Raw genomic sequence first — 22,370 nt, forward strand, 5'->3', positions numbered from 1 at the left:
TTACAATGAAAAATCATTGTAAAGGCATGCGTGGTAAAGGCATGCGTGGAAACAACGTGGTCCTTGTTCCGACTGCGTTGTTCGGGCATGCGTGGTTGCTGCATGCGTGGTTCCATCATACAACCCTATTGAAGCTACCTAGGCAAGTAATGCTTAATATGATGTTGGGGTAGTGTCTTTACCAACTTGCTTCTTCATAACTGTCTAATTAAAATTATACCAAGGTCAAGAATGGATTACAAAAAGGATGTTCAACCCTTCATAACCACATAGCATCCTGTCGTACAAAAATCAAGCATTAATGAAGGTCTTCCTCTGTTATTCTATGCATTAGTGTAATGATTAATGAATTAACCTATTCCTCCTACCCTGTTTATCTTGATCAAAACACTGTATAATGACACCTAGGTCAAAATATTTTAGCTAGCAGTGTACTGCTAGAAATAATTTATACTAATGAAACAAAGGAACGTGGTGGCAATCGTGCTGCTCTGTCTTCACATTACAGCAACAGAAACACTTGCTACAGTAGGAACTTCCAGTCAAATGCATGTTGGTATCTTGTTATAAGCAGATGACACTATCCTTCTAACCAGAGATTTGAATAGCCCGCTGTTATTCATGCATATGTCAATCTAACAACATTGCCGTTATTATTTCAAAATCTAAGATTATGCTTTTCCAGCAGCATTTCAAAAGAAATGATAGAAAACCGAGAGACAAAAGTAACCTCTCAGTTTTTAGACCAGTGAATGGTATTCAACTCAAAATCCAAGTGAAAGTAATTGATTAATTTATGGCCCTCATTATGAGTAGCCTGTTATTTTCTAATATATGTGGCAACTCTTATTACCTCATATCTCGAATTTATGAGTCTGACAGATTTTATCACACTTGGTTAATAGCGGATCAATACAAAATGCATCCCCCGAAATGGATTTTGGCAGGTGAAACATGCAGATTCTTTTATGGGGGGAAATAGTTGTTAAGTATCCAGACATGGAGTTTGGAGCCCTAAGCACCAAGTACTACTGCATGTTGTTTCCATTTTAGGGGAAAACCCATAATCTGTGCTATTTGCCATTCTTGATAGAATATGTAATGAGGGCCTAAAACCGATTGGGGCTTCTCCCCAGTTCAATGTCCTACTTGCTCTCAATCAATGGTGTAATGATTTTGGTAAATGCACAATGACTGTGATTTGCCAGATGAAAGTGCTCCTCTCAATAATCTATAAAACAAAATTATAGGCGTTTTCTTTACATGTAAGGGTAGTTGTTGGGGAACACTTAGGCCTATATTTATACTTTTTTAGCGCCGCATTTGCACCGCTTTTTGATGCAAAAATGGTGCAAACTTGCAAAATACAATTGTATTTTGCAAGTTTGCGCCATTTTTGCGTCAAAAAATGACGCAAATGCAGCGCTAAAAAAGTATAAATATGGGCCTTAGTGCTTAATTTGAGCTGGTGGTTTACTATGCTCACACTTACTTGTCAACACCAGCATTTATGACAGTCCGCCACATGGTGGTGCTCTTTGTCTTACTCAGAGATGAGCACAAAAAGCAGTTGTATATTAGTTTTAATGACTAACACCTGCCAACCCAAGCCATTCTTATAGCTGTGTGGGCCTGGAATAATCTGAAATGTCACCCTTGTAGAAGTGTGATGGTTAGCTGTTGTGTTGGTACAGTAATTACCAGGGGCAATAGGTAGTGCAAACTGCAGCGGTCTCTTGCCAAGGGCCCTAGCACCTTTTTTTTTTTTTTTTTTTTTACAAATTAAGCAGTGCTCTTACATAGAATGTTCTCTAGTCAGTGATAAACTGTCAACACCTAATACACTATGGGGGTTATTACAACTTTGGAGGAGGTGTTAATCCGTCCCAAAAGTGACGGTAAAGTGACGGATATACCACCAGCCGTATTACGAGTCCATTATATCCTATGGAACTCGTAATACGGCTGGTGGTATATCCGTCACATTTGGGACGGATTAACACCTCCTCCAAAGTTGTAATAACCCCCATTATTTGGTACCCTCACCACTGGATAAGAAGACTATTAAGGAAAACGTTGCCATCAGCATTCATGTAAGATGGATGCTCATAACAGCCTAGGCTCCTGTTCCAAGTAATGTCTAATAGGGGGTGATGTCTGGTCCACCCAGTAAATAATTTTACCTGAGGGTGAGATATTTTCCAGATGCAGTAAATAACTCTTGTTCAGTGGTTCCTGGCTGGAATGAGGAATAAAAAAGCTGAAAGGTTTATCACATTGATCATTATTGTTTTAGAGAGTATTACACCGTTTAACCACCTTGGAGAGCCTTTCCTACAATTGTCTCTAGTGCTGCTGGTGTTGTTGTTGTGTACCATTGTGCTCTGGATGTATTTTTTCAATCTTCATTAAATACTTTGCCACTGATGTGCGCATTTTGTTGCTGATTTTTTACTGATATAACCACAAATGCAGCCCACGCTTCATTATGTGAGGGCACTTTAAAATGTTCTAATTACAGTTGTTCATGTCATGCTAAGTTGTATGACTCATCATCTGGTATGACCTATAATTAACGCAGTCCCTGTTTTAATGCTTTCCAAAAACACTGCCTCCAACTTTTTTGGCATATGTTAAACTTACCAGCTGCTACCTCTTAAATCTATACATTTGTCAAAAGGAATTGCATTTTACCGTTCAGGGTTAGCGCCAAAATTTTGGTGCTAACACTGAACAGTACATAGTGGCCCATTTTAACCAATGATGTGCCCCTTTTTAACGCCTGCTCTGAGCGGGCGCTAAAAATGCTGAAAAAAATGGCGCAAAGAAGTCTTTTAGATTTCTTTGTGCCATTTGTTTCGGCCCCCTTAACAGGAGAACACCCCCTTGCATACATTATTCCTGGTGCAGGCATAATGTGGTGCTAGGGGTTTCAAAGTGTAAATCTGGTGTGGAGATTTTAGCCTTGTTGGGCCACATTAGCGTAAAAAATAATTACACTAATTTGGCGCAAGGAGGTGCTAGGCCCTCCTAAATCTGTGCCCTATTTTGTTAAGTATACTTAGCACTCAACATTGATTTAGTGGGGGAGTGCCAGTTTGGGTTCTTCCTGTAAAGGCACATTCTGGCAGATACTGGTCTGCAAATGAAATCTGTGATGATCCACAAATGCTAATAACATTACGTGTTTCAAGGAAGAAAGGTTCTAAACACAAAAATTGGAATCCAGCCTGTTAGAAATTGGGTTAGTTGTTGACTGGTGTGTGAGCTCTGGTCAAGCAGAACCACAATCCTAATCAGGGTAAGCCACCAGCGAACCCCAAATTAACCTGTGCTCAACCCCTGCTATCCTGGCACAGTTCAGTCAGGCTTAACTTAGAGGCAATGTGTAAAGTATTTGTGCAACACTCCAAAGAGTAAAGCAATGAAAACACTACATAAAAAGATGCCATTCAATTTAGAAAAGCAGATCTGAATTTATTTAAACAAGATCAAAACGACAAATAGTGGGACTGGGGATATTTAATTTGAATGTTTTTAGAGGCAATAGTGTCAAAAGATGTAAAGCTCCAACCGTGGACATCTGGTCTCGCCAAACAAGTACAAAGTCATAAGTTCAGGCCAACCATGATGGAGCGTGGGCATACTACAGAGCCACAATTAGGCCAGCTGAACAGTGCACCTCAAACCCTGATTTGCGAAACATTGCAGGGGTTCACGTCAAAGATGAATCGCTCAGCCAAAGCAATGTGTCTGTTCCAAATTGTGGTGAGGTTGCAGTGCGAAGTCCTTCTTTTGCATCGGCGTCAATGATCCCATTGATGAGGGCTTGCGAAGCAGAGCCCAGAGTCAGGAGTGCACAGGGCAGTCGAGATTATATGTCATTTCAAAGGAGCTCAGCATCATTGTCAAGGTAGCAGTTGACAAGAGATGCAAGGGCCTGCACTAAGGATATGTCATGCAGAGTCTACTCCAAAGGTGATGTAGGATGTGGTGACGATTCAGGTTTTTGCAACTGGTCCAATCCATGCAGCAGTGGATATGCGTCAGTTCTGCTCCTAGTTGGGCAGTGCAGCAGAGGAGATGTGTTGTTTCCGCTGGATTTACAGAGGTTGGAAAAGCATGTTAAACCCACTTCCAAGGGTCCAGGACAGGGGTGGTGCCACTTGGCATGGTAGACCCAAAGTTGGCAGAGTCCCGGTGCAGATGCAAGGTTGTCGGAAGCCTGTTATGTCCCTTAGGCTTCAGATCAGGAGGCTAGCCAACTAGCCCTTGTAGTCACTCTGAGCTCTGGGATCAAGAGGAGTAGGTACAGCCGTTGTTAACCAGGCAAGAGGGCAGCAGGCATCAGGTCAGCACAGCAAAGCAGGGGTCCAATAGAGTACAGTCCAGCAGAGTGACATTCCTTCAGCAGCACGTTAATCCTTCTTCCTGGTAGAGTATCCACAAGTACAAAAGTGTACTAAAGTCATTGGTGTCTGAGGTCATTCTTTTAAACACAGTTGTGCCTTTGAAGTGGGAAGAAGTTTCTAGAGGCATGCCTATGAAGCGCACAGATGCACTGTCTTCCCTGCCCTGGCATCAGACTAACTACAGGGGGTATGGAGCCAGGACAAGACACAGACTATTCAGGTGTAAGTGAGGATGGACCAGACTACTCCCTCCCATCCTGCCAGTGATGCCCCATTCAGTCATGCAGTGTGGTGCTGTCTAGGAGAAACACATAAAGCCCAACTGCCACTACTCCCAGTCAAGTGACCAGAGACAGGCTGCAGACACCAAAAGGCTATTGCAGAAAAGGCCTAACTTTCTAAAAGTAGCATTTTCAGAATTGAACTTTACAATCCAACTTCACCACAAGTTAGGATTTAAAGTAGGATTCCTGAGACACTACACATTTAGCAGTTATTACTTCCTACTTGGATATATACTTGTAAAAGGTAATAAGGAAACTTCAATGTTATCCTATAGGAGAGATAGGCCTTGCAGTAGCCAAAAATGTGATTTAAGTGTTTTTCACTAGCAGGACATGTAAAACTTAAAAGTATATGTCCAACTTGTTAAATTCACAGAACCCTGCCCTTGGGACTGTCAAGGACTTAACCTACGGGTGACTTAAATATGTTAGAAAGGGAAATTTTGGTCTGGCAAAAGGTTTATTTTTTCAGGTCAACAAGGCAGGTTAAAACTGTACACACAGGCTCGGCAATGGCAAACCTTAGACATGTTTAAAGGGCTATTCAAGTAGGTGGCAGAATCAGTACTTCAGGCCCACTAGTAGCATTTAATTTACAGTACATGGGCACATATAGTGCACTTAACTAGGGACTTACAAGTAAATTGAAGATGCCAAATGGGTATAAGCCAATGTTACTATGTTTTAAGGAAAGAGCACACACACTTTGGCACTGGTTAGCAGTGGTAAAGTACACAGAGTCTTACCTCCAACAAAAATAAATTAAACAAAAAGTGGAGGAAGAAAGCAAAAAGTATGAGGATGACCTTACAGAATGGGCCAGGTCCACCACGGTCTTTAATAAACTCAGCAACATTAAGAATGAAGAGTGGTTTCTTTACATTCTCAACTGAAAGACCAATATTATTTATTCAGAACACAGGACCAAGTTTGCATTCTATTTTCTTGACAAGAAGATAAATAGTGCAACTGATGCCATAATTTCGGTTTTATGTGTATTTATAGAGGGGCCCTTATAAATGAGTACACATGATTAAAACAAGTGTCAGTCAGGAATAAAAAGGGCATATGAAATAAACCTGTATGAACTCTATGCACACTATGTTCTACTGTGTCTGTTTCAAACGAAAACTATGCACGTTAGTTTGTGATCTACAACTTCTAGACCTGGAACAGCTGACATATCAGGTTAATACCTTTTCCCTCATGTGAGCTGTTTTAACAGGAGAAGGAAACTGTCAGGGCCAGAGTGCAAACTGGACGGGCTGTTCAGGAAGGTCCTGTATCACCTTTCAGAGGGGCCTAAAGACACCTTACTACTGGAGGGGGTGGAACTACAGCATACACTCCGTTAGCAGTGTCCCGGGCCTCCACTTTGTGCGTGCTGTGCAATGCCTCGCTTTCGTATGTGGGTGGGGTCGAACTCATCCTTGTTAAGTGAAATGGCAGATTGCACCCTTTTAATGCAGGAGAACACAAAAAGCACACCGGATGTGCTGGCTTTAAATTAAATGTTGCTACTTGGAGCCTTAAAAACATAGGAGCCCATCTCATTGATATTAGGTGTATTTTGAGACATCACAATAAGAACCACTGTCTTTTTCCTGTGGGAGCATGTGATGTTAAACATAAGACCCTTGAGGCCACTAATGTAAATTCAAATGTATCTCTAATGCATTAATTAGTGTGAAACATTGTTTTTTTTCTATATGCTGTGCTTTCTGTGAGTGGCTCCCATTCTGTAATACAGTCTCCAAAGCTGAGATGCCTTCCCCAAAAGTAATGGATGCACAAGAGAGTTGGTCTTTTCCTCATTAATCATGGTGAATGCCACCCTTTGGACACCCCGTCTCTCAACACCACTATTAGTGGAGGGAGAGTTGGTCAGTGACTTAAAAGGGTTTACATCTTGTAATGCATGGCAGAGTGGAATGCTTCAGGGCTTTGTGATTGTTGCTGAAGCTTCTCAGTAGTTTGAGGCAGATTAAGAAGGCTCAGAAGGCTCTCTTTTGGATGCAAAACATGCTGTCCCACAAACACTGCAAGCAGACTTTTAAGCTCTACCACAGGAAAGGATGTGTTAGACCTGGCATCCTTGTAATGGTTTCCCCCTGTCTTTTTGCCTCTGCCTCCTGTATTTTTGACCGTTTGTTGGATTTATTTTTTGCTGGTTTTGGTACTCTTGGCACTTTACCACTGCTGATCAGTGATATAGTGCAAGTGTTCCCTGTGCAAATTGTGATTATGATCAATTATGATTTACTAGTAAGTCCCTAGGTTAGTGCGCTGTGTGTGCCCAGGGCAAATAAATCAAATGCTACTATCTGGCCTGCAGCACTGAATTTCCCAGACACAGGCATAGACCTGTAATCATGTCTCAGACCTGCCATTGAAGAGTCTGTGTCTGCAGTTTTAAATTGCCATGTCGACCTGGCAAGTGCACCCCCTTGCCGGGCCCCAACCTTCCATTTTAGCACACGTAATGTACCCCATGGGCAGGGTGCAATGTATTCAAAAGGTAGGACAGGTACAGGGGTGTTTTACATGTCCTGATAGTGAAATACTCCCAAATTTAGTTTTCACTTTTTCAAGGCCTATCCCTCCCATAGGTTAACATGGGGGCTGCCTTTAAATATATTTTAAGTGTAATTTCCCATAGGGTGCAGATGAATGTTTGGAGTTTGGGGTCTCTGAACCCACAATTTAAAAATACATCTTTTAGTGAAGGTGTTTTTTAAATTGCATTTTTGAAAATGCCACTTTTAGAATGTGGGCAGTTTGTTGCTTGACCAATCTGTGCCTCTGCCTGGCTGTGGAATACACATCTGGGTCAGGATGACAGTTGGGCTGCTTATGAATTCACTCTAGACAGTCACATAAAGGGAGCTGAGAAGTGCCCTGAATATATCCTGATGGGTCTTCCTGGGATAGAAAGGTGGGAGGAGCTGACTCTTGCACCTGAATAGGGCTGTGCCTGTCCTTACACAATACAGTCTCCAACCCCCTAAAGTGTGTCTGGGACCAGGGCAGGAAAAGCATGGTCTTGTGCACAACAAAGACTTTCCTTTGAAGTTTGCCTAATTCAAAGACCAAAATGAGTATAAGTATTGGACCCAAAAACCCAGACTTTTAGAATACTTTTGGATCAAGAGGAGACTATGCTAAGGAGAAGAGCTGAAGAGCTGTGAGAAAGAGTACTGCCTCTTTGCTGTGCGTGCTTTTCTGGGTTGGCCTGCAGTTGCTGCTTCTGCTTTGAAGAGGACAAGACTGGACTTTGCTGTGTACCCTGCTTATGGAGTTTTAACAAGGATTGAACTGAGATTGCCTCCTGTTTAGAAGTCTCAGGGATATCAAAGACTTCACCTGCCAGCCCTTCGGGTTCTCTTGCTGAGGACCCTGACTTGCCAAGAGGTGCCCAATCCAGTTCCTGGGCCTTTGGGAGTGAAATCTGGCATGAAAGAAGAAGATACAGGCACATTGACTCCAGACAACTCCATAACCGACGCTGCTGCCTGACTCCATGCTGCTGCCTGCACTTGAGGCCGTGGTCCCCGCTGAAGTGTGACGACCAACACCGCAGGCACAATGTTGCCACCGTGCCTCTGCAGTCCTGCAACATCGTGAGTCCAGAGTGCCATGTCATCGACTTCCATAACATCCGACTCCACTGCAGCGCCTGTGGCCCCGTGGTGTGACCGTGACAATGTGAAGTCACCTCATCGTGTCTTGACCCGTTCGACTCATCGACCCCACCTGGATCGTAAGGGTCTGCCGCCTCACAGCCGTCGCCGCCTCACCTCCCACACCTCCATAAAGAACCGATGCCTCACCTCGCCTGCGTACCACGAAGGAATCAACCCCTCACCTCCCTGGTAGCTGTACGGAGTCAACGTCGCACTGGCTTCAGCGACGCCTCACCTTCCCAACTCCATGCCAAATCTTTGACTCTGCCTGGTTACTAAAGTACTGCACCTGGGCACCGCACTCCATCGCAAATGGCATTGGACTGTTGGGAATGACTCTGTCACGATACCGTGATAGCTCCAGCTGGAACTATTGTGTTTCTAAGAGCTTTATTAGGACTAAACTTTAAAAATTAATATCTTTGCTTGTGGATCTAAGGTGCCCCATCCGGAAATCGACGCATCGCTCTCCTGCAAGAGAGACAAACGATGCATCGCTTACCTGACCTGAGAAGAAACGATGCACTGCCTTACTTGATAGTAAGGACTAGATGTATTGCTGACTTTTCCGACGCACGTCCGCCAATGCGGCTTTATTTTTGATGCAAACTAGGCACTTTATGAAACAACAACGATTCCATTGTTTTCTATGGAGTAAGACTCTTTTTATATTAAAAAATTCATCACTTCACTTGTGTATGTTGGATTTTTGTCATTCTAGTCTTCTTTGATTTGGATAAATATTCCCTTTTTTTCTAAACTGGTGTGGTGTCCATTCTGTATTACTGTATGTTTTGCTAAAAATACTTGATACATTGCCTTGAGATAAGCCTGACTGTTGTGCCAAGCTACCAAGTGGCTGAGCAGGGGTTGTCTTAGGAGCGTAACTCCCTTACCCTGACTAGAGTGAGGGTCCCTAAGTGGACAGGGTGTAAACTGACTGCCAACTAGAGACCCAATTTCTAACAGGATTCTACTGTGTGATGCTTTTAGAAGCATGACTTTAAATATAAAGTATATTTTCATATTAAATATTCAGACCGCTGATTCAGCCCTGTGCTTGAAATAGGGCCTGACAGATCCTGGTCGATGGAATACTCCTTCACAAATGTGACGGATATCCCTTCTGGTGTATTATAATCCCTATGGACAGAGTGAAAACTAACTGCCATTCAGAGACCCCATTCCTAACAATCAATACCTGAAATGTACCCACCTAAATGTTTGGGTAATCTTTGGACAAGATTTGAGTGACTCAAAGTCTGACTCCCACTGATGGCAGCCAATAAGTTTCTAAAGTACAGATGTGAAATCATGAATTTATTTCCTCTTCTAAAATTTTGACTTTTAATGAAATGGCTGGATGTTTTCCAAGGGGTATACTCTTTTGTTGAATGTAAGCTCTATGGGGGTTATTACAACTTTGGAGGAGGTGTTAATCTGTCCCAAATGTGACGGATATACCACCAGCCGTATTACGAGTTCCATAGGATATAATGGACTCGTAATACGGCTGGTGGTATATCCGTCACTTTACCGTCACTTTTGGGCAGATGAACACCTCCTCCAAAGTTTTAATAACCCCCTATGTGCCTAAAAAGCAGTAAAAGACAGTTACTCTTACTACAAGCATGATCCTGGGGTGTTGCTCACATAAAATCTCAAAAGGTGTAAACTTTGGGAATTTATTTTCATTCCGACCTATAGCTCTACCTCTAATCAACACAGTTGTGAAGTGTGAAAAAGATCCACTAAATCTGATGAGAAAATCACTACTGATATGTTTATGAACCCAATGCATAGGTCTATTTAGGCCCCCATTTTGTGTTTGGTAGAATGGGGTAGGGTACTTACTAGGTGTGGTTAAAACATCCTATTCAGTGTTTTACAAAGAAAATGGATCATAATATACAAACGTTTTCTTAACCAGTGCTTAATTTGTAAAACAGTGAGTGCCAGTGCCCAAGATCTTTCTCAGGAGGCCATTGCAGGTTGATGGTCCATGCCAGCACTACCAAATACAAGTGCCAACAACAACTATTTTCCACCGCAGTCCTGCAAATGTGACAATTTGGACCATATCAGGTGACCCAAAGCTGTACGCACCCTAGTATTATTAATTTAAAATCCTATATTGAAATGTCAAACACTTTGCTCATGTGTCTTTATAAAACTAGACTGGCAGCACCACCATGGGGTGTATTGTCATAAATATGTGCCAGTGTTAAAAATAGGTGCAAGTGCTGAGCACTGGCAAACACCAGCACCAATTAAGCAATCTTTTTAACATACTAAATTCTGTATGTTTTGCCTTTTTTCTGGAACCAATAAATCTTAGTAGGTTTGAGCTCATAATTCCAATCCCTGTGCACACATGTTTGCACAGGGGATCAGAATTTAGCCCCCAACTAATAATGAAGGCAGGCGCGTACTCCCTCACAATAATAATGGATATCCTGTCTACCAGTGCACTATATGCTAATGCACTTTAATTAGACAGACAGAATTTATACCAAATTTGTGATGGAGTAACCATCTGTCAAACTCTAAATCAGGCCCTTTATCTCCAGATTTCTGTTATTTGAGTAGAGATCCCCAAACACTTCTGAAACTGCAAAGGAAAGAGAATAAATTGAGTACACTGTGAGATGGCGATCTGAGTAGAGCAAAGAATTCAAAGTCCTGTGTAACATCCATCAAACCATCTTGATAAGTTGACTTGAAAAGTGGAACTTATCTACCAGCATGCCGCATCTATCAGTCAGAACACAATACTCTATCCAAAAAAGAAACCAATAGTGAAGTGAAAATACAAGCGCTTACTCCTCAACCCTTCCAAATGATTCTTCAAAAATGTAAAAGAGAGTTAAAAACCTGATTTTCAAAGGAGGGAGTGAGTCCTTAAAAACGTCTTTAAGGGAGGGACAGCTACTCACACTACCTGCCCGCATCCCTATCTGTGGAATCCAGCAGCTCAGCATAAGTTCCTCAACAACACCTTATCAGTACTAAGAACACCAATCCCACACTGAGTACACATGGGCTGTCACGCAGATTGATGATCCAGAGGGCAGCCTGTGGAGTAAGGGACCAAATGACCAATTTCACTCATTAGTATCTATAAGGTAGTGTGGTGAGTAATATCTAAAACAAATAAATAGTCTTTCTTTTATTGTTAATAGGTATGAGGATACATTTGTCCAAATTAACAATAAACATTTTTTCACACCAGTAAATTTTATGATAATACATATTGAAATTGTAGAGATCAGAGAGTAGCAGACACTATTCAAATATGTATGAGCACGCATCACTCTTACAGTGCACTTGCTATTAAAAAACTGGTGATATTATACATTTTGCCTTCATTATTAATGCTAAATAAATGGTATTATTACAAAGAGTTCTAATTTGATACTAAACTACATCTTACCTGATGGCATGGGGGTGAAGATGCTTTTTGGAATTACTACTTTGTCTTCTGAGTTACGCGCCCAGTCTACCATTCCTTTCCGCCCTCTCATTGGGAAATTGATGTCTGTCAGAGCAGATGTTGCTGGGAGTTTTTGAATGCTAGCCACTGGGGAGAGAAATCATAATTTGAAACACATTTTTTCTTCTCTTTAACAAAGATTATTAAAGAGGGATCATAGCATTTTCAATGTAATACAAGCACTAGTAATTTTTCCAAAATATCAACCTGATCAAGCAAAAAATAATTGATCATTATGTTTGTACTAATGGCACATACGTTTTTCTACATAGTTAAGGTCATGGCATGTTTTGCTCCAGGACAACCGCATTATTTTAACTGTACTAATAGGGTATGTTGGAAGTGTTAGCTTATTGTGCTAGGAAATGCGCAGGGAAGGGCACATTTGCGAAGGGTGTTCAGAGCACATTCTGAAATGATTGCGTGGGACAACACTAGCGACCAGAGACCTGTGAAATTTGGAGCAGCTAGAATCGCACTAATAAAGCAAGAACCCCTCTCCAGCCTCAGCGCAGGCCCAGTAATGTTTGGCGACAGATACATTAAACTGCGGCTCAAGGTGAAACCTATATTTTACGTACACACGAAGAAAGGAATGCAAAATAAAGAAAGAAGATTGCATGTCTCCTTTGTCTTTGTGACTTGTGGTTTTTTTGCGTTTATAGTGTTTGTTAAAACACTAATACAGAATTAAAAAGTGAGACCAGTAGAAAAGTTGTTCAACCTAGATGGGAACCTTAAGCAAGTTATATCACACTAAAACAATATCTGGACTTTTTTGTGATATTAGTAATCAAAACATGCATTTTTGCACATTTATATATTCTCTGTGTCAATCCTGAATATACATTTAGTATGTAGCAAAGCAATCCTTGAACTTGATGACAATAATGTGTGCATATGCATAGCGGGCAATATACTATTTATTACCATTGCTGGGCTTGTAGCTCAGAGGCTTAGCTCAGATTGGGAAATTATGACCATTTCCCTCCTCCAGAACTTCCATATTACATTCTACACATCTGCATGCATGGCTTTTGCCAGAACACTTTTTTCAGCTTTATTTGTTTTAGGAAACGATAATTAACAAATCTAGGGTTAAAGGGTTTAAATTTTAGTGTGCCTCAGTGTAGGGCGCAAGGACAACACTTGAAGTTGACTAGCGAAAATAGAAAAGCGAAACTTAAATTCACTGCCACGAGGATAAGGCATGCCAATACGTACCCACCTGGAGGTGTGAAATTAGCATTGTGTTTCGCTCATTCACATAAATCCTTCCAGAGTCATGCGTTCTAAAAAGCACTATGTTCGGTATAAAATAAATCTCTGCTTGTGCATACTGTCAGGCGGTTAAATTATAAACTTAGAAGCAATCGGTTACATTTACTGTAAATGAGTTGAAATGTAGTTGAATTATGAAACTATTGCGTCTATATTGGTACAGATAGGGCAGCCAGTATGGGTGCAATAATAATATCCCTGGTAAAACTGTGCCTCAACTAAGAAAAATGTAAAGTTCTCAGAACGGTTTGTGATTGTCAAAATTCTTTACTTTAATAATCTGTTTTATCTTTGTCTTGAGATCTGGATGCGGTTGCATAGCAACAGCTTCGTGTTGCATTCCTGCAACCAACCGTGCTCTGCGGCTTTCTCCTTGACTGTAATTAACAATCTGTTTGCCTTCTTCCTCTGAATATGCTGCGCAAACCAAGCTGTTTCTTTGAGAGAAATTGAATTTAGAATAAATGCATAAATGCATTGTGCAAACGGGACATTGTGCTCAATTTCATAGTCCATTCATTTGACTTCATATTGTCATCTCATTTCATTATGTCTTTAAATGAAACGCGAACTATTAGAAACAAACAAAACTGCCTGATTTCTCGTGTCCCTGGACCAGAACTCCAATTGTTCACGTAGGCAAATGGCCATAGTACACTACGAAGAAACAAAACTGAGACATAGCATTGCCATCAGAATTCCTCTGGAGATTGAATGCTGATTTGAAAAAAAATCCCCCTTCACGTATCAAATATCTTTGTTTTATGTTTTAAAATTCCTTGCTTGTAAAAAAACACATGCATTTGCACAAAGTCCACTCTAGTTTACAGATTTTATGAAATACTGAACACATACATTGTTCCTACATCCTGTTAAAAAGCAGGTGGATGGTTCACATTGCTGAAATGTAAAGCAGCCCAGCAGAGCATCCTGCAGGCGCTTTCCAAGTGCCAGGGGACTGTGTCCTGAGCTTTTCTTCACACGTTTACACGTAATAGTGGTGAGATAGAGAACATTTTCAGATTAAGTTTGAAGGCATTGCACTTTAACAGCTGGAAGACACTCGAGAATCGAGTGTGCTCTTCACCATAAAATCTTCTTCCCCGCAATTACTCGAGGCATGTGAGCCGGGAGGTTAATTCGGAAATGCATGTCGTCGAGACGTTGAAACTCATTACACTGCTTTTTCAATACGCAGGTGAATACACAGAAAAATAGTGTCAATTCTGCATGTGTAACGCAAGTACAAAGTAGCGAGCACCGTTCTTTTTGTGGGGGTGTTATCTACGTGTGCAATAAGTACAGAAGAGTACACAATAATCGCACAGTACTGTAGAGAAAGGGACAAGTGCCTCTAATTCAAAGTGCAAGAAACAGAGGGCTGAGTGTGTAAGGGACCTCCCCTCGGTCCCTTACACGCTCATCCCTTGTTGTTTCTTGCACAGTCCCCTTCTTATATGCATCTCCCCCTTGCACCCCGTGCTTCCTCCTGCACCCAGCACTCTCCTTTTGCCCTCTTAACTCTCACCCTGTGCTTTCCTCGGCATCCTGCAAGCTTTGCACCCTATGACAACATTACCATTCTCTATTCCCGGTTTCACCCTGGAAGCCGCCCTCCACCATCTACTACCTCTTCACCCACGTGCTTCTCACACCCTGCGCTCACCACATGCACCCTCCACTCTCTTCAAACCCTCTACTCCCCATTGCAACATACACTCCACCCCTGCACTTCCATGTGTTCGTTTGTGCCCGTACTCCCCTTTATACTCTCGCTCTGCACTTACGTTGAACGCCTGAACCATATAATATGACACTCCGACTTGTTTGTACCCCCCAGCAAATGGCACTCCCCGGGCACTTACCACTTCCGCTTGTATCCTGCAGCCTTTATGCACACGGATCAGAATTCTCTTTTTTATAATGTGCAGAGTTATTCATGGTTTGACCCCTGAAAATACACTTGAAGTGCTCTGCTTTTAATAACACCAATACTTTGTTAGAGGTCTGCAACTGAATGTTCACACTTAGGGACATATTTATACTTTTTAATGCAAAACTGCGCTAACGCAGTTTTGCATTAAAAATTTAGCACCGGCTTGCGCCATTCTACAGCTCCAGCCGAGTGCCATATTTAAGGAATGGTGCAAGCCGGCGCTAAGCTTGGGCTAGCATAAAAAAAACGCCAGCCAGGTGGGGGCGAGGGTATGGGAAAATGAGGTTGTGCGACAGGAATTGACGCTAGGCTGGTTAACGGCAAAAAAATGCCGCTAACCAGCCTTGCGTCATTTCCAGACGCACAACCATCCAAAAACATGACTCCTGTCTTAGAAAAGACATGAGTCATGCCCACCACCCCAACGGCCAGCACAGGGGACCAATGTCCCCTGGCAAAGGCCACTGCACCTAGTGCCATGTAGGGGCCCCATGCCAAGGCCCCCAATGGCACTTAGATTAAAAAAAAAAAAATACCTACCTATACTTACCCTACTTACCTGGGATGGGGTCCCCCATCCTGTCGTGTCCCTCTGCTGTGGGTGGTCCTGGGGCTTGGGGTGGGCATCTGTGGACCCAATCCATGGTGTTTGACCACGGGTCCACAGGTCCCCTAATGCCTGGTCTGACCCAGGCATTAAATAATGGCACTAAGCAAGCTTAGCGCCATTATTTGGGTCCGCCTCCCACCCATGCGTCATTTTAGCACAGGGGGATAAATATGCAGCTATGTAGATAGCGTAAATTTTTGGATGGGAAAAACTACCTTGCATCTCATTGACGCAAGGTGGGTTCACGCATCCAAAAAATGGCGCTAACTCCAATATTTTGACACTAGACGGGTCTAGTGTCAAAATATAAATATGAAGTGAAGTTTGCACTGCTTCTGTGTAAAAAAAAGGATGCAAATGCGGCGCACACAGAGTATAAATATGCCCCTTATAGTTTGTTCTCTTCTAAAATGACATTGAAGGAACATGGGAGAGCAGCAATCAGATATCACTGGCAATAATGTGTCTCATTAGGCGTTCAAGTACATAATATGCTTTCCTACTACTTTTGGTGTCTCTGCAATCAATTAGATTCATCATTACAACCAAGGAAGCCAAGGACTATGGCTCATGAGTAGAGAATCTTATTGCTCTTACCTCAGAACTTTTATAGAAAATTAAGGGGCATATTTACAAGTCCCTTGTGCCCCTTTGCGCCGCCACAGCATCAATTTGTTTATGATACAGCAGCGTTAAATAGGCCCTCACCCTGCACTGTATTTACCATTGTGCCATCTTGCAAACCCTTGCACCACATTATACCTGTGCGAGGTATAATGTATGCAAGGGAGGAATTCCCCCTCAGGGAGGCCCAAACAAATTGCACAGTGAAATCTGCAAAAATCATTGTTTAATGCCTTCCCAGTGCAGGTGTTAAAGTGCCGCTAGTGCCATATCCTATGGGCCTGCCTGAGCTTAGCTTATTAATATTTATTTAATGCCCCTGAAGCCATCAGCCTATTCCTTCTGTTGAGCTTCCCATTTGACTATCTGGTGCATATTTATGAGCCCCTAGCGCCACCTTGCGCTACATCCGCGGCATTTATTTAGATGCAAATATGGTGTTAAGGTGGCATTTCCCACGCGCCATATTTACAAAGTGGCGCAATGCTTGCATTGCGCCACTTTGTAACCCCTTGCACCACATTATGCCAGCCTCTGGCAAGGGGGGCATTCCGGCACTAGGGGGAGCTGAAAAAATGGCACAAAGGAATCTTTGAGATTCCTTTGCAATATTTTTATCAGCATTTTTGAACGCTTGCTAAGTGTAGGTGTTAAAAAGTGGCTCCCATTGATTACAATGGGCCTTTGGGTGCTTTGTAGGAATAGCGTCATCATTTGTGACACTAGCCCTGCAAAGCCCCAGACTAGCATCACAAATTATGATGCTAGTCACCCTAACTACCGCCAGGGTGTGCCGAATTATGAATACAGCGCTACCATGGTGGCTTTAGGATGCGCTAAGGGGCACAAGAAAAGTGGCGCAGCACTAAGTGCAGCGCCACTTTTCATAAATAGTCTCCTCTGTGATGTTGTTTGTCCAGACACAAATGAAACAGCTCTCAACTCCCATAACAGCCACCCAGCAGTTTCTCTGCACAATTCAGAATCCATTAATAACAGCAGATTTAGCAATTTCGTGATCTAGTCTGAAGCATTTTCAGCAAATTACAAGTCCATTATATTTGGGGTCCTGAAATTATTTTCCCTTTTTTGTCTGCAGTAAAGACTCCTTGTGGGAATTAATGAGCTTCAGAATGGGAGGCTGTGTACCGTCTAAATCACGATACACTTCTCAAAATAAGTGTCAGTGCCTAATTTAAGCGAGTAAGTCTTCTGTCCTAGATTCAAGAACAAAATTTTCATGACTCATGCATCCTCCAGTGAATCCTGATAAGGTGTCTCCTTCATGCTGAGTAGAAATTGACCAGACAGTGAGCAAGCTATGGGGTCATCTATACGTTTTGGAATAATTGGGCATAGCCACTGGTTTGGTCAAATTCTATTTACGGTTACTGTGTCCGAACTACACATGAGCATCAACGATTTTCAGATCGTAATTTTCACCTTGAACTTCACATTGTCATGATGACATGCACGTTTTAGCGTGACACTAGTCTTTTTCTGATAAATATTTACAAGCTAAACAACCCAAAAGGTCTGGCGTTGGCCGCAAGCCTTCTGGCTTTTCCAATGCTTTTTTTGTTTTCTCATAGTTTTTTGTAAAACGTTATTGTTCAAGGCAACCCCAAAGTTACCACACCAGCAGCTCAGGGCTGGTCAGGTGCAGAGGTCAAAGAGGTGCCTATAACACATAGGCTTCTATGGAGAACAGGGGTGCCCCTGTTCCAGTCTGCCAGCAGGTAAGTACCTGCGTCCTCGGGGGGTAGACCAGGGGGGTTTTGTAGGGCACCGGGGGGGGACACAAGAAGGCACAGAAAGTACACCCTCAGCGGCACGGAGGCGGCCGGGTGCAGAGTGCAAACAGGCGTAGGGTTTTGTATAGGAAGTAATGGAGGGACCCGGGGGTCACTTCAACGATGCAGGCAGGCACGGGGGGGGGCTCCTTGGGGCAGCCACCTCCTGGGCTAGGCAGAGGGTCGCCTGGGGGTCGCTCTTGCACTGGAGTTCGGTTCCTTCAGGTCCTGGGGGCTGGGGTTGCAGTGCTGGTTCCAGGCGTCGGGTCCCTTGTTACAGGCAGTCGCGGGCAGGGGAGGTCTCTGGATTCTCTCTGCAGGCATCGCTGTGGGGGCTCAGGGGGGTCGTCTCTGGTTACTCATGGGCTCGCAGTCACCGGGGAGCCCTCCCTGAGGTGTTGGATTTCTGCAGGTCGAGCCGGGGGCGTCGGGTGCAGAGGGTGAAGTCTCACGCTTCTGGCGGGAAACGTGAAGTCTTTGGAAGTTGCTTCTTTGTTGCCAAGAAGTAGCTGGTTTTGAACAGAGCCGCAGTTCACAGGAGTTACTTGGTCCTTGGGTGCAGGGCAGTCCTCTGGGGCTTCAGAGGTCGGCGGTCCCTGTTGGATGCATCGCTGTTGCAGTTTTCTTCGAAGTTGGGAGACAGGCCAGTAGGGCTGGGGCCAAGGCAGTTGTCGTCTCCGTCTTCTCTGCAGGGCTTCAGGTCAGCAGTCCTTCTTCTCTGTTAAGGTTGCAGGAATCTAGTTTTCTAGGTTCTGGGGTGCCCCTAAATACTAGATTTAGGGGTGTGATAAGGCCTGGGAGGGCAGAAGCCAATGGCTACTGTCCTGGAGGGTGGCTACACCTTCTTTGTTCCTCCTCCCTGTGGGGAGGTGGGTACATCTCTAATCCTATTGGGGGAATCCTCCACTCTCAAGATGGAGGATTTCTAAAAGCAGGAGTCTCCTCAGCTCAGAGCACCTTAGGGGCTGTCCTGACTGGTGGGCGGCTCCTCCTTGTTTTTCTAATTATCTCCTCCAGCCTTGCCTCCAAAAGTGGGGGCAGTGGCCGGAGGGGCGAGCATCTCCACTAGCTGGGATGCCCTATGGTGCTGTAACAAAAGGGGTGAGCCTTTGAGGCTCACTGCCAGGTGTTACAGTTCCTACAGGGGGAGGTGAGAAGCACCTCCACCCAGTACAGGCTTTGTTCCTGGCCACAGAGTGACAAAGGCACTCTCCCCATGTGGCCAGCAACATGTCTGGTGTGTGGCAGGCTGGCAGAAACTAGTCAGCCTACACTGGAAGCCGGGTTGGTATTCAGGGGGCACCTCTAAGGTGCCCTCTGGGTGTATGTTACAATAAATTGCGCACTGGCATCAGTATGCATTTATTGTGCTGAGAAGTTTGATACCAAACTTCCCAGTTTTCAGTGTAGCCATTATGGAACTGTGGAGTTCGTGTTTGACAAACTCCCAGACCATATACTCTTATGGCTACCCTGCACTTACAATGTCTAAGGTTTTGCTTAGACACTGTAGGGGCATAGTGCTCATGGCCATATGCCCTCACCTGTAGTATAGTGCACCCTGCCTTAGGGCTGTAAGGCCTGCTAGAGGGGTGACTTACCTATGCCACAGGCAGTGTGAGGTGGGCATGGCACTCTGAGGGGAGTGCCATGTCGTCTTAGTCATTTTCTCCCCACCAGCACACACAAGCTGTGAGGCAGTGTGAATGTGCTGAGTGAGGGGTCCCCAGGGTGGCATAAGACATGCTGCAGCCCTTAGAGACCTTCCCCGGCATCAGGGCCCTTGGTACCAGAGGTACCAGTAACAAGGGACTTACCTGAATGCCAGGGTTGTGCCAATTGTGGAGACAAAGGTACAGTTTAGGGAAAGAACACTGGTGCTGGGGCCTGGTTAGCAGGGTCCCAGCACACTTTCAAATCATAACTTAGCATCAGCAAAAGCAAAAAGTCGGGGGTAACCATGCCAAGGAGGCATTTCCTTACAATGAACCACTGCATGAATTCAAGTATACTTTCTTTCAATAAAGAGTGCACCTAATCGCTAGTAACCTAATCTATCACATAGAAACTGAAATGAATGAATGGCATAGTTTCTTTCAGACCGCACGATTAGTTGCAATAACCCACAATAACTAAAGAAGATACTAACCCTGGGTTCCCGAGCAGCTTCCTGCCTGGTGTAAAGTTCTACAATACCTCATTAGGAGAAGTAAGAGCTATATACATACAATTACATTGTAATACAATATGTAACCCATACTAATACCATAACAGGACTAAATTCTTGCTCGGCGGGGGCCCAAGACTATGGGGGTCATTCCAAGCTTGGCGGGCGGCGGGAGCCGCCCGCCAAGCGGGAACCGCCAGAAGACCGCACTGCGGTCAAAAGACCGCGGCGGTCATTCTGGGTTTCCCGCTGGGCTGGCGGGCGACCGCCAAAAGGCCGCCCGCCAGCCCAGCGGGAAACACCCTTCCACGAGGAAGCCGGCTCCGAATGGAGCCGGCGGAGTGGAAGGGGTGCGACGGGTGCAGTAGCACCCGTCGCGAATTTCAGTGTCTGCTAAGCAGACACTGAAATTCTAGGTGGGGCCCTCTTACGGCACCCCACGACACCCCATACCGCCATCCTGTTCCTGGCGGCCGAAACCGCCAGGAACAGGATGGCGGTATGGGGGTCGGAATCCCCATGGCGGCGCAGCAAGCTGCGCCGCCATGGAGGATTCCCCTGGGCAGCGGAAAGTCGGCGGTACACCGCCGACTTTCCGTTTCTGGCCGCGGCTTACCGCCGCGGTCAGAATGCCCAAAGGAGCACCGCCAGCCTGTTGGCGGTGCTCCCGCGGACCCCGGCCCTGGCGGTATTTACCGCCAGGGTCGGAATGACCCCCTATGTGAGTCGGCATTCTTCGTGGCAGGGAGCCCGCACCTGACACAATTAGTGACAGACAGGTGCTTAAAAGCACTTCAGCACTCCAGCTGCACAGGAATTAATTCTAACCCAGCGGAAGCCCAGGACTACATGAGCCAGCATTCCTCATAGCATGTAGGCTATACCTGACACCATTAGCACCAGACAGGAGCTTAAAAGCACCACATCACTCCTGCAGCAAAGGACATGCCCTGGCACTTGCCTTGGCGAAGACCACACAAAGAGCGGGCTCGTATGCACCCGTAACAAGCCTGGTAGAGGATGGGCTGGGCCACTTCCCTTGGCTGCTGCATTTTGGGACCCTGAGGTGCTGTTACCTTTTCACTGCCTTATTATTGTATTCATTGTTATGATGGTGAAGCACAACATTTCTGTGTTTGTTAAGCTCAGTTCTACCTCTTCTTCTTTGGACGAGTATATTAAACATGCAATGGTTGCATTAAGTAAGGAAATAGAGCATGCTGAGTGCCACCTATCTGTTTCTTTGGTCGCAGGCCCTGGGTCTGCTTTATCGGTGGAGACAGATTCTCAGGCAGCTTGTGGCACTGTCCAGGAACATACTCAGGGGCATCTGTTCCTGTCATCATCTTTTAACGCTGCCCTCACTGCTGACTGCTGGCTTGGCCTTTACTTTGCCCCACAATAATGGCCCTCCCACCAAATGGAAAAGACGACAGGGTGCAGGGAAACTTCACCTTTCAGCAGACTTTGAAAGCAGCAATCCAGCTGAGCTTGCTGTGACCAGTGCTATGGACTGGACTCTTTCAGAGGAACTTTCTGTGAGGGGGTGAATGAAAGTTTTCCCTGTCTTATCTGTGTGAGGTTAGGGGCTGTTGAACTTTTATCTAGTTTTAAGGCAAGCTGTTCCTTCTCTTCTGTCAATTCAGCAGCTCAGAGTATTCATACGCAGGTGTCCAAAGGTTTGCAATTGAACACTGAGTTGTCCCCAGTTGATTGTAATCTCTCTTCTAAATGCCTTTGTGACAGTCAGACATATGGCCCTTTTCCAGCTTCACATTGTCACTTTCCACAACCCGGTCCATCTCAAGTTGTCTCTGGGTCTCAGAGTATGGGTGGTTCATTCATCCAGGTGGGTGTTTCTAGTTTGGATGGGTCTTCTGTCCCTGTGGTGGTCTTGCATCCCCTCCACCTCAAACAGTTGATGTTTACACTGTGGTTGGGTCTACCAATAGTCTATCAACAGTCTATCAGCTATGGAAGCTCCTATGGTGTGTTCGCCCTGGGATTTGAGGAATCAAAGGGTCCTAATTCACTGTTCACTGGAAATTTACCTCCTGTCTGTTGCCCTTATGTTGTAATACTGAAAC

The 22,370-nt window shown here is 44.4% G+C and overlaps 1 protein-coding gene across 14 annotated transcripts in view; it reads right to left on the reverse strand.

The window, feature by feature from the left end:
- ADGRB3 (adhesion G protein-coupled receptor B3) overlaps positions 1–22,370 on the reverse strand; it is a 1,499,072-nt gene that overhangs the window by 632,200 nt on the left and 844,502 nt on the right. For all 14 annotated transcript variants that reach the window (XM_069235737.1, XM_069235727.1, XM_069235726.1 and 11 more), the window contains one exon: positions 11,813–11,959. In XM_069235737.1, the coding sequence (XP_069091838.1) occupies positions 11,813–11,959 (147 nt within the window). The remainder of the gene's footprint in view (positions 1–11,812; positions 11,960–22,370) is intronic.

This window comes from Pleurodeles waltl, chromosome 5, assembly GCF_031143425.1.
Source record: "Pleurodeles waltl isolate 20211129_DDA chromosome 5, aPleWal1.hap1.20221129, whole genome shotgun sequence".
NCBI classification, from domain to species: Eukaryota; Metazoa; Chordata; class Amphibia; order Caudata; family Salamandridae; genus Pleurodeles; species Pleurodeles waltl.